Below are 12112 nucleotides of genomic sequence, written 5' to 3' on the forward strand. Positions count from 1 at the left end.
AAGACGAATGCCTCGCAAGACGGAAAACCCGCTAGACGAAAGGGTTTTCCGTCGCGGAGGCGCTTCGCAAGACGAAGTTCCCTATGGGCTTGCTTCTCCATTCTGCATTCGTTTTCGTCTTGCGAGTCTCGCCATTTTTCCCCCGTCCCCCCCCTTTTTCAAAGCGGCTAAGCTGTTAATAGCCTTTTAACAGCTTAGCCGCTAAGCCCGCTAATAGCGCTAAATCGCTAATAGCGCTAATCCGCTTAGCCGCCAATGGGGTTGCTTCGCAAGACGAAAAAACCGCTAGAAGAAAAGAATCGCGGAACGGATTCTTTTCGTCTTGCGAGGCACCACTGTATAGGCCTCCTCCGTTGGGAGGAGAGAGGCTGTCCTGCCAGAGTGGCTGGGGAAACTCAGCCAGGTGGGCGGGGTATAAATAATAAGTTATTATTATTATAAGGCGAAGTCATCCTGCATGCAAAGGCAGAAAATCAATGCGACTGAGCACACTGCTCTCGCTGCTCCAACTCCTAATTGGTGCTGGGACCCGAAGGTGCAGCAGTAATGCAGCCAATCAAGGCAGGGAGAGACCACAGAGAACATGAAAGCCACTAGACCAACAGGTGCAGCGATCACCTCTCTAGGAGCTGTTGGGGCCTCCTGAAGAAACGCTGAGTTGTTGAAAGAAAATGACGTTCCTGCCTTTTTCAAAAAAGGGCAGTAAATGCAAGCTCCTCTTCCCTTCCCCAGACAACTGGGGGTGGGGGAGAGAAAAATGAAGAGAATGAAGTAGAAATGAAGATGTTTGTGGGGGAGCAGCCAACAGGAAAGCACAGTGAAAAAACTCAGAAAGATGATCTAGCAAACCGGATGAAGGTGAGGACTAGATAAAGGGAAAATCTACACAAAACAAGAACTCAAGCAAATGGTTCTCTCCACACAAAGAGAGAGACATGAAGACCCAACCATCCCTTGCAGTAGGCAGGGTTGGAATGACTACTCCATTCTGGAGAGGATGTTTCAAGTTGAAGACTCTGCCTGTGTCTAGTAGGGGGAGTCATTTCTTTCAGGAATGGTATCCCCCTCCATCTGGTAAATCTTACCTTCTCCATCTGTCTCTCAACTAATTCACAGTCTTCTATCTACTTCCAACTTACAACTACTTACATCTATAATATGAAATATTTTGGTCCTACTTTGGTGCTAGGTTCCTAAACGACCACACCAAAGTCACATGATAAATTTTACACCAGGCTTACATTTCATCAAAAGCATGAGCTGCTCACATATTGATTGCAATGGTGTAGAAAACAAAATACGTTCACTAGACCACTGGAAGTGAAAAATCTGAGACTTAATGGTGCTGAATGAAACAATACAAATATGGGAAAGAAGAATCTATTTAACGTAAGTATTTCAGGGGGGGAAATGGTTCCTTTTATTCTTATTGAAATACAACAGAATATGTGAGCAGCTCGTGTTGGATACTGTAAGAAGATGAATCAAATGTATTTTTGCTGTAACTGTAATTCTATAGATTTAAATTTTAAAAATCAGACCAAAAACATGATCTTCCTAAAACATATTTAGGAATATGTATGCCATAGCCATACCTCTTTAAGAATGAGCACACTTTCATGATCATCTACAGACCATAACTTGCATAATGGATTAGACAGTTTGTGAAGGTGACTACGGACTTTAACACAACTGCTGTACAAATAATTAGATTACTTTTCCTATGCTCTTAAAAGCTTGTACAAAAGATGAACCAAACTGTTTGATAAATATTTTCTATTTCTATATTTCACTGTATTTTATTTCAGTTATAGAAACAAAGCCAGAGAGGTGAACAACCTCTCAGTTTTTAGAGCATAATGGAAGTATGCTCAAAATGTAAATGTAGTTATCTTATGTTCATATGACTGCTTCATTTTTATTCAGGCTTAATGCCCTCTGCCAGTGACCTTAGGAACTGACTAGAAAACTAATATAGGAACTTCTAGAAATGACAGTTAACAGATATGTCCCCTGGGGAACCAGACACCACGTCTCTTTAGGCTTTACTTCCATTCTGAAGCCATCTAAGGGAAAACAATTTATATTATAATCAGGAACTAAAAACCCATGCATCTCTACTGATAACTATTATCTGGCTCTATAAATAAACAGTCCCTCTTGTTCTACAATGTAAGAAAATAAAAGGGAGAGGCAACTTAAGTATACATGGAGGGAATCCAAGAATACCGAATCAAAATTATTTTAAGACCCACCACCACATTTGGACATAAACTTAACAGCTTTATGACAGGGTTATGTCTTCCTAAGACAGATAATTTATGACATCCTAGCTAGCATTCGGCCTTAGGTGTACTGTGCTAGAATCTAGATGAGGAAAGTTACCTGGGGTAAATTTTGTTATCCTTCTTAACTTCACTGTAATTTAGTGAAATCGAATGTCATACAAACAGGACTCTGCTCATGCAATGAGATTTATCTTTCCCTTATGTGTCCCCATATCTGTTCTGGAGGGAGTCACCAACCCTTAAGATAAATGTTGATGGCACATTTGGGGTTGAAGGGGGAAGAGAAGAGAAAGAGGAAGTCTACTCCACTTGCACACAGATAACTGCACCCACTGTCTTTGGTTCCTTCTCTCTTTTCTCAAGACCTTTGTCCTTCTTGTCTTACAAAACACTCATTTTTTCCCAGTCTCTTCTCTGCCCAGCTCACATTTAACACAGTGGAGTTTACTTCTGAGTAAACATGCATAGCACTGCACTGTAAGGGCAGTCAAATTAGTAAGTTAATTATTATATGAATACAATGTTCAATGTAAAAATTACCCAAACCACAAGGAATCTGTATTCGTACCGTAATTTAAAGACTCTATGTAAATACTTCCAAAAGGGTCCTGGCTCTCAAGGAAAACTTTTGAATGACTCAACAGCAGTACTGTATAAGGAATATTAATTAATAAAGTAATTTAATTGGTCTAGCCATATTAACTGTGACTAATTTCCACTCTCCTTCACCCACCTCCTGTCTGGAAACCGGTAACAAGTATACCCCAGCACTTTAGGATAAGAAGTAACTTTCTGGAAATTTTAGGGAAAGGCGTAAAACTCTCTTACAAGAGGCTACAAGCAGTGACTGCTTTAGGCGTGTCCAATTTGTGAGTGACTACACACATCATTCTGAACCTGGAAAGGGCCTGAAAATCTCACAAAAAGAGATGGAACAGGAATGGGGTGGAGGTGGAACAGGGTGTTTGCAGGTTTTTCAATGGTGTTTCAAATATATGTGATTTCACTTAAAACACACAGTGCCTTGGAACGCAACTCCCTGCATAAATAGGGAGTTGCCTGTAATTTAAACCTTTACGAAACCAAATCCTGTAACATTTCAAAGGAATACAGCCTAAAAAGTCAGAACAGTCGTCTTTCTATATAGCATTTTTAATAGGATAATTCATAAATTCTACTTTTAAGAATGGGCTTAAAAGCCCATTTATAGGTGCTTTAAGATTAGAACATGTACAATTTTGGTTACATTCTCTGTTTGCTCTAAAATGTGGATTTTTAACTCTAGTTTTTGTATTTGCCATATTTATAGGATGCTGAAAATCACTATAAAAAGGCTAGCTGTTAAAATTAATTTTAAGACGCATCAAGATGAAACTTTTGAGATATGCAAGGCAAACTTAAAAACAGGCAAATGAAGGAAGCGATTGTTTTAGACACGTCTGATATGTGTGCAACCACACACACGTGCATCACACCGAATCTGGAAGTGACCAAGTGTCACAAAAAGGTGCAGAATTGGCCAAAAAAAGTGTTTGCACGCTTTCTCAAAGGATGCTCTGATTATACACGATTTCATGCAAGCGCGTAATGACTCAGAACCCAACTCCCACACCAATGTCTGTATCTTAAAATTAGCATATTTTGCTTATCTCCTATAAACTGAAGAACAAGCTATACTTCCAAGAGTTCTATTATCTCTATTTATTTCCAGCTGCTCACTTGTTTGTTTACTTTTGCAAATGTAAGATATTTTTATACAACTGTTTAATTTACCTGGTTGGCCACAAGATAAAGCAGTTCTCCAAGGGTAGGTAAAAGGCACTGTTTCAGTTTGCTGTTCCTGAAATTTTCTCTGATCAGTTCTGTTAAGAGTGTGACTGCCTGAAACAATGAATACATTATTAGCACAAATGGGATACAGCAGGGAAAAGCATGATAACTATGCAACTTTACAAGAAGGAAAGTAAAGGCTACAGAAGGCAAAATAAATTTTCTCTGGTAGAATGCCTTTCTGCAGAGGCGCAGATTGTCACAGCCAGTGCTTTTTTCTTGGGGGGACACAAAAGAACGCATACCCCTAAACATTTTGTGAATCTAACGGGAGAAGAAACTAAAAAAAATAAAAATTTTAGTTTCTTCTCTAGCACGGTGAATTGTCAGTTCCATTGCTACCCCTGATGGCGGCCTCATTTCCTGTCACAGTGTTTCCCGAGTCTCAGACGGAAGCGAGTGTTTAATATGTAAAGTAGGAGTTGGAATCTAGCACGATGATTGGTCAGTTTCGTTGTTACCGAAACCAGCTCCGATGCCAGCTTCATTTTCTTTCCCGGCGATTTTCAGGAGTCAAAATGAGAGTACCCCTAAACATTTTTAATTTTTTTAAGGAAAAAAAGCACTGGTCATATCTGTTCAGTCAAAGACATGTAAAGAACCAGCGGCTCCCCTACTATATCCAAGTCAATAAGATTTTTATAAATTTGACATAAGAGACCTTTAGAATGATTACTGGATATTAAACTCTGTGCGTCCTCTTAAGGTTGCATAATTTCTTATGACTACTTTAGAATTCTCCTAAAAAAATATGGTAACCCTAATTTATTATCACTGTATATACCCTCCTCTCAATATTGTATATTACCCAGTGAATCTAACTTTATTATCTAATTACACAAAGGTCGCCGTGTTGGTCTGCCATAGTCAAAACAAAAAAAAAATTTTCCCCTTCCAGTAGCACCTTAAAGACCAACTAAGTTAGTTCTTGGTATGAGCTTTCGTGTGCATGCACACTTCTTCAGATACACACACGAAAGCTCATACCAAGAACTAACTTAGTTGGTCTTTAAGGTGCTACTGGAAGGGGGGGGAAATTTGTTTTTATTATCTAAAAATGTGAATTCTCTGCCTGGGTAGAATTTCTATTTTTGAAATGAATCCTCTCATATTATTTCTTTTATTAAAATTTCCTCTGTTTTCACACAAATTTCAAAGAATGGCAAAATGGTTCTGTGTTTCAGATGAAAAAGGAAAAGATCTGAAGTCATAGCTCATATACTTTATAAACCAACCAAGGCTGGGATGTTAGATTTTCAAAAACATTAAAACTTATGACAGTATGAAATTATTGTTTACTCATAATAAGAAACTAATTGAACAACAGTTTGGAACATAAACTGGTTTTTTAAAAAAAGAAAAGAAAAAAGCCAACCTATTACAGACTAAATATGGAATGGTTTGAAGGAAGGCAGATTCAAGAACTCTCTTATAATCACACAGAAGGCACGGGGTGAGAGAGTGCAAATTTGACTACACCTCACTGTGGGTAAAAGGCACATGCTAAGGTCGTAGGTAATTGGGACCAGTTTATTTTTTAAATCACTTAAATACAGGCCAAATGCAAACCCAATTGTAAAATGCTACAACGTTATTTGGGAAATGGCCAATTATTTCAACCAAAATACTCTTGAGTGACTAGAACACCATCTACTATATAGTAAAAACATAATTATATTGTTTAATAGGCATCCCTGCCTAGTGTACATTGAGTCCTCAAATTAAAAATAGGATTCCCTCTTCACCACGCTTGTATTTAATTTTAATATCCAAGTGACCTCTAGTGGAGGTTTCTATAACAATACACTGATCTGTTGAATACCTTTAAAATTACCGAATAGAGATCCTGATAGAAACATTAGACCCTTGTGACATATACCCATGGCCCATCCTCTTTCCATCCCCTCTTCTGCTGTCGGCACACAGCTTTCACAAATCCCAGAAATGAATTTTATCTAAGCCATCAAGTTTATTGTTGATGCGGCTATCAACCTTTGTAAGATTTTAGTTGTGAAGAACTTAGAAAAGAAATAATATTCTAAACAATTTCATTCAGTTTTCAATCCCTTCCTTAGAATACTAAAATGTTCAGTTCTGTATCTCAGTACCTTTGCCAACATTAGAAATGAGAGAAGCATAATATTCATATTCAAAAGTTAATTTCAGATGGTTTAACCAAGGCCAAAACTAAAAGATCCCCAAATACTACGATTTTCTTAGGACATTTTGTAACTGATTATTAATCACAAAACAAATCTGATCAAACCCCACAAATTACAATTATTGCTATTGTTACTGATTTATTACCCATCCTTCACCATGAAGTCTCAGGGCTATTATTACCCCTCTTCTATCATCCATACCAGGTTCTTCATCCACTGCTACAGTGTTTTTCCTTCTTGCAGACCAAGATTACCAGGTGAAGCAAACATGGCAGAAATTTTAGCTGGGGCAATTAGAATTAGCTCTACTACCTGACTAATCTGTTTAATGCCTAGTAAAGAAAGACCACTTGTTCATATGTTTTAGTTGTGGTCAAGGACAGTTATTAACGCTTTTATTTGTATGGTTGTAAATTTTGTATAGCCAACCATCTAGCTATATCTGTATTTTATTGCATATTTTATTGCATTTGATTCCTTTGCTATGGCTTCTGGCTGACGCAAATAAAGATTTTATCTATCTGTCCCAGGGCACGTCATAACAATGTAAAATGCAACAGTAAAAACAGTTTAATACAAACTACAATCACAAATGTGCTAAGTGTAGACCAGGTTGCAGGCTTGCCACCTTCCTCCAAAGGTGTGTTTGTAGAGTGAGCAGAGGAAGTAGTATGCCTTAATGGAACAAACTATGAAACACATAGGTACCAGTAACTTTTGCAACTCATAAACCAAGGCAATAAAATGCCCAAACATTGCTTTTGAAAACTCCAATAATTGTATTAGCAAGGAATATTACCTCTATTACGGGAACAGTCTCTTTAAGCTCAGTTGTATGCAATGCCAGTAAACCAATCACTCGAGCTGCTTTGGCACGTCTGTAATTAAATGCATTTATTAACTTTATGAAAGCCACAAATCTGAAAATGCAAAACTATGAAAAAGCTCAACTTACATAAAATGTAATATAAGTTAGTCATCACAATTAAATTAAATTAAATTAAGCTTAAATATATGCTTCGTTAGCACCAAATTGCTTTAAACTGATAGAATGACCACAAAAACCTTTAAGCATGGGAAGACTAGGTATTGCACTTAATTCTTTCAGATGAAAAATGGAATGAATGTTGGAAAAATGCTAACCAAGAAGGCTGGTTGAAGATAAGTTATACATTTTCTCTATGCAAATCTGTCGCCTGCGTCTTAACACAAAAAAAGCAATAATTTACAGAAAGTAATATGTGCTTCATTAAGTGCATACATGTGTGAATACAGAAGAGCCATCTAACTATCTGCCTTGCTTCTATTTTCCCGTTTTAAAATGTCCAACTTATTTTTTCACTCACAGTGGTGATGGGGATATACAAGGATCTTACTTGTGGAGTGGGGGTGAGAAGAGTAATGCAATACAGCTATTTGCAAAAGTAGCCAGCAGAGGGCATTATGATAGAACACTTGAGGTTTACTTACTCTGTTTTATAAAATTACAGAAAAGCAGCCAGCAAAGAAGATTGAACAGTTAAATAGAGAAGGCTATACAGCAGACAGGAATTTCAATGCACATTCAAGAACATTACTATCAGATTTCAATGTATTCTAATATTCTCTTTCCACATAAACAAATTTAACAAATTTGGGAAAATAAATCCATTTCAACCAACAATTATTTTGTCTAAATTATTCACTAAATAACAGCTCTTGTATCTGACAGGTGTTCATAGCTGAGTGATTCTTTTTGCGGTAAGAGTTTTTTCCCCTCTCCAAAACCCTGCCTCTAGCCCTCCGTATTGCTTCCCACTAAGAATGAGAAGTTACATAACATTACAAAATTATGTCAGCACCAGACTTTGAGATAGAGCATGTTCATGCTGCAGCTGCTGGCAGGTTTCTCTTAACATACCCAGAAGCATTCAAACAAGCATTCCTTTGCCTGCAGTCTGAAATAGCACAGCCTAGCAAAAGTTGCCCCATGTATTCTGTTCCAGTTGTGTGCTAGCACTATATTTTGTGGTGAATTCTAGAAACATGTAGCATGAAAAAATGTTTCATTTGGCCTCTCCTGAATTACTTCCAGTTTTATTTCTCTCTGTCCTAATTCTAACTTTTCCTCTTCTTTTTCTTCATTTTTACAGGTTTTGCAATGCAGCACGGTCAGTGCAGGCAGGAAGAGAGTTACCAGGAAAGTGGCTCTATGAGCGCTGGCCTCCAGTCACACCACCATTCCTGTCACTCTCAAGATGTAAACCCTAACAGTATTTTAAGTACTTCAGTACTTAAGTACAGGAATGGAGATATACTATATTTGTTCATTAAACAAATGTAGTATATCTCCATTCCTGTTATTTAGACAATTAAAATTAAATAATGAAGACTGGCAAGTCAAATTAATCCTTGACTCTTTAAAATCAGAGCTTTCCACACTGTGTGTCACAACACGTTAGTGTGTTGGCTGCAGTGTGTTGGTGTGTCGCACAAATGCTCCCTGCTCTTCTCCTGGGGCTGGAAAAGGGTTAGTTTAACCTCTAGTTTGCTAGTAAAACTGAATTACTGTACTGTGTCGTGAAATGATGACTGTCTAAAAACTGTGTCACCAAATATGAAAAGTTTGGAAAGTTCTGCCTTAAAATATTTGTATTTTAATGGTAGATATGGCAAATATTCAAGTACCCTGGATATCTGAAGGAGTGTTTCTACCCCCATCATTCAGCCTGGACACTGAGGTCCAGCTCTGAGGGCCTTCTGGCAGTTGCCTCATTGCAAGAAGTGAGGTGACAGGCAACCACGCAGAGGGTCTCCTTGGTAGTTGCACCTGCCCTGTGGAACGCCCTCCTGTCAGATGTCAGGGAAATGAAAAACTATCTGACTTTTAGAAGACATCTGAAGCCAGCCCTGTATAGGGAAGTTTTTAATGTTTGATGTTTTAATTTGTTGGAAGCCACCCAGAGTGGCTGGGGCAACCCAGTCAAATGGTTGGCATATAAATAACAAAATAATAGTAATAATATACATTTCACCAATCACTGCTGCCATAATCTTCACTAATTTCAATTAGACATGCGTTAGTTGAACTGTTTTTCTTTAAATAAGCTTTACAAGTTTCTCTTTCATAGTAAACACTTGCAAAGTACTTATACACAGCCTTCTTCTAAAATTCTGAAGAACCACAAAAAGCAGACACAACCCCGCCTTTTGTATTCAAAGACAGCGCTGAGAGAGGTAAACTATCAGGCCACTGTCTCCAGCTGGGGACTGGGAAACTTACCACAAAGTTAAATAGAGATATGAAGAGCGATTCAGAGAACCTGTCAAGTAAGGCCACTGTAAACCAGCCTACACATATACATTTCTTAACCCACTATTTCTCAGTAAGTAAATGAGCTCTTCCTGGACTCTTCTCAATCAACAATCAGCCTACAACTGCTAGATTGTGTCATGGAAGATACTATTTCTGCTCCAGACAATAACTGACCACATGCAGGAGCCAAGGCCCAGGTTCTTGTATGACAGGGTTGGGGGCAGTCCTTGCTTTGGTAGCAAGCCTACCCTATTCAGACCAGAATGAAGGAAATGTATATGCCTTTCCTTGATCCTTTGCATGGTGTGTGGTTTGTTCTCCTGCATGAACTCAGCAGAAGCAGGTTTGTGGCCAATTTTTGAAGATACACAGACACATGCTAGTTGTCACTTACATGTCCCAGTTTGGAGCTATCCGCAACTGTTGTAGTAGCACAGGGAACTAGATTTTAAAATAAATAAACACACAAAAAAGTACAAAATTAATCACTGATTTAGTTCACCACCAAAAAGTATATCATATTTAGGGTTAATAGTTTTACCTACAGAGCGCAAAGACCTTGCAAAAAATGACTGTTTTTTTATTTGTTATGGGACTCAATTTTCTATTGCACCTTTGTTGTTGTATATATTGCAGAAGGTTAGTGTGGCGATCACACAGGGTCCCCGGACGTTTAAGGGTCTATTGATCCCTATGCTACCACTGTGCTCGCTTCCCCGCTGCCACCAACCAGTTACTCTCTGGTGAAACACTGAGTCCAGTCAGTTGTTACAAGTGAACCAAAAGAAACAAGTTTATTTTACAAACGTTAACAAGTTTATGGTTTCTCAGATAATATTCCTGTCAGTATCTTAACTTTAGTTTCTGTACCAGCCTAAAGGTAAAGGTACCCCTGCCCGTACGGGCCAGTCTTGCCAGACTCTAGGGTTGTGCGCTCATCTCACTCTATAGGCCAGGAGCCAGCGCTGTCTGCAGACACTTCCGGGTCACGTGGCCAGTGTGACGAAGCTGCTCTGGCGAGCCAGCGCAGCACACGGAACGCTGTTTACCTTCCCGCTGGTAAGCGGTCCCTATTTATCTACTTGCACTCAAGAGTGCTTTCGAACTGCTAGGTTGGCAGGCGCTGGGACCGAACGACAGGAGTGCACCCCGCCGCGGGGATTCGAACCGCCGACCATGCGATCGGCAAGTCCTAGGCGCTGAGGTTTTACTCACAGCGCCACCCGCGTCCCACTTTTACCAGCCTATACCTTCCTAATACCTTCTGACTGATTATCTCAACTGTTTGACTGACCCCTCTTAGCAAATTCACTCTCTCCCACCAGACTAGCCCAACTCACAGACTTTTCTTATCTGTCTCTTCTAACTCCAGACTGTCTTCTCAACAACTCTAACTCCTCCCAAAAAACCCCTCTGTGCTTCAACCTTATACACAGTTAACTCTGCCCCCTGGGTTCCCATTGGTTAGTCATTTTACAATTAGTTAATCCTTTCCCTATGAACCCAGTATGATGTCACACACATATGAGGGCAAAGGCCACATACCTCCCCCCTTAAGAAGGTTGACTCAGGAGGGATAACTTATCCTAGTTATGCTCCTGATCAATCAGCATTACATATCTAATGCAAATAAACATTTACTAACCTGTTATTATACCCTTCACATCCCATATAACATTGGCACATCAATTACTTTGTTCTGGCAAAATATACATTTATACATAAATCCTGATACATTTAGGTATTCAGTTAACTACAGAAAAATTATAACAGTGCACTGGTTAACATTCAACAGCAGGTCTTCTTGATAAGGCATCAGACGACTTTTTCAGGTGGTTCGCAATCTATCGGAATCACCTGTACCACCGGGGCCTGGTAGGGACCCCAAGATCTCCTGCAATGCTTTTGCAAAGTTTTTTGCAGATAAAATCGCTCAGATTCAGAAGGAGGTAGACTCCACCGTGGGAGCAGGGCCAGGGCGGGAGAGTGCTAGAGTTCTGTCTGGTCCTGTTACATGGGATCAATTCCAATCTGTTACCTCCGAGGATGTGGACAGGCTGCTTGGACAAGTGAAACCGACCACCTGTCTCCTTGATCCTTGCCCATCCTGGCTGATAAAAGCAAGCCGGGAAGGGCTGGGCGATGGGCTCTGCGGGGTGGTGAATGCTTCCCTCTGTGAGGGAGCCTTCCCAGACCCGCTGAAAGAGGCGGCCATTAAACCGCTTCTTAAAAAAACATCTTTAGACCTGGCCAATTTGGCCAACTATCGCCCAGTCTCAAATATGCCATTCTTGGGCAAGGTGATTGAGCGGGTGGTTGCTGAACAACTCCAAGCACGCCTGGAGGAAGCGGACCATTTGGATCCCTGAATGGGACCATGGGACTGAAACTGCCTTGGTCGCGCTGGTTGATGATCTCCGGCGGGCTAGGGACAAAGGTGAGAGCTGTTTCCTAGTTCTGCTGGATCTCTCAGCGGCCTTTGACACCATCGACTATAACATCCTTCTGGACCGTCTAGAGGGGCTGGGAGCTGGGGG

General features: G+C 39.8%; 1 protein-coding gene across 8 annotated transcripts in view; it reads right to left on the bottom strand.

Annotated features, from left to right (window-relative positions):
- The window catches only part of ULK4 (unc-51 like kinase 4), a 173840-nt gene that overhangs the window by 141623 nt on the left and 20105 nt on the right, over nt 1–12112 (bottom strand). For all 8 annotated transcript variants that reach the window (XR_008332893.1, XM_053409500.1, XM_053409502.1 and 5 more), the window contains 3 exons: nt 9970–10016; nt 7080–7158; nt 4062–4169 (listed from right to left, as the gene is read on the bottom strand). Coding sequence is in view for 7 of the 8 variants with exons in the window: in XM_053409500.1 (XP_053265475.1) it covers nt 4062–4169; nt 7080–7158; nt 9970–10016 (234 nt within the window). In the remaining variant the exon portion in view is untranslated. The remainder of the gene's footprint in view (nt 1–4061; nt 4170–7079; nt 7159–9969; nt 10017–12112) is intronic.

Source organism: Podarcis raffonei, chromosome 12, assembly GCF_027172205.1.
Source record: "Podarcis raffonei isolate rPodRaf1 chromosome 12, rPodRaf1.pri, whole genome shotgun sequence".
Classification (NCBI taxonomy): Eukaryota; Metazoa; Chordata; class Lepidosauria; order Squamata; family Lacertidae; genus Podarcis; species Podarcis raffonei.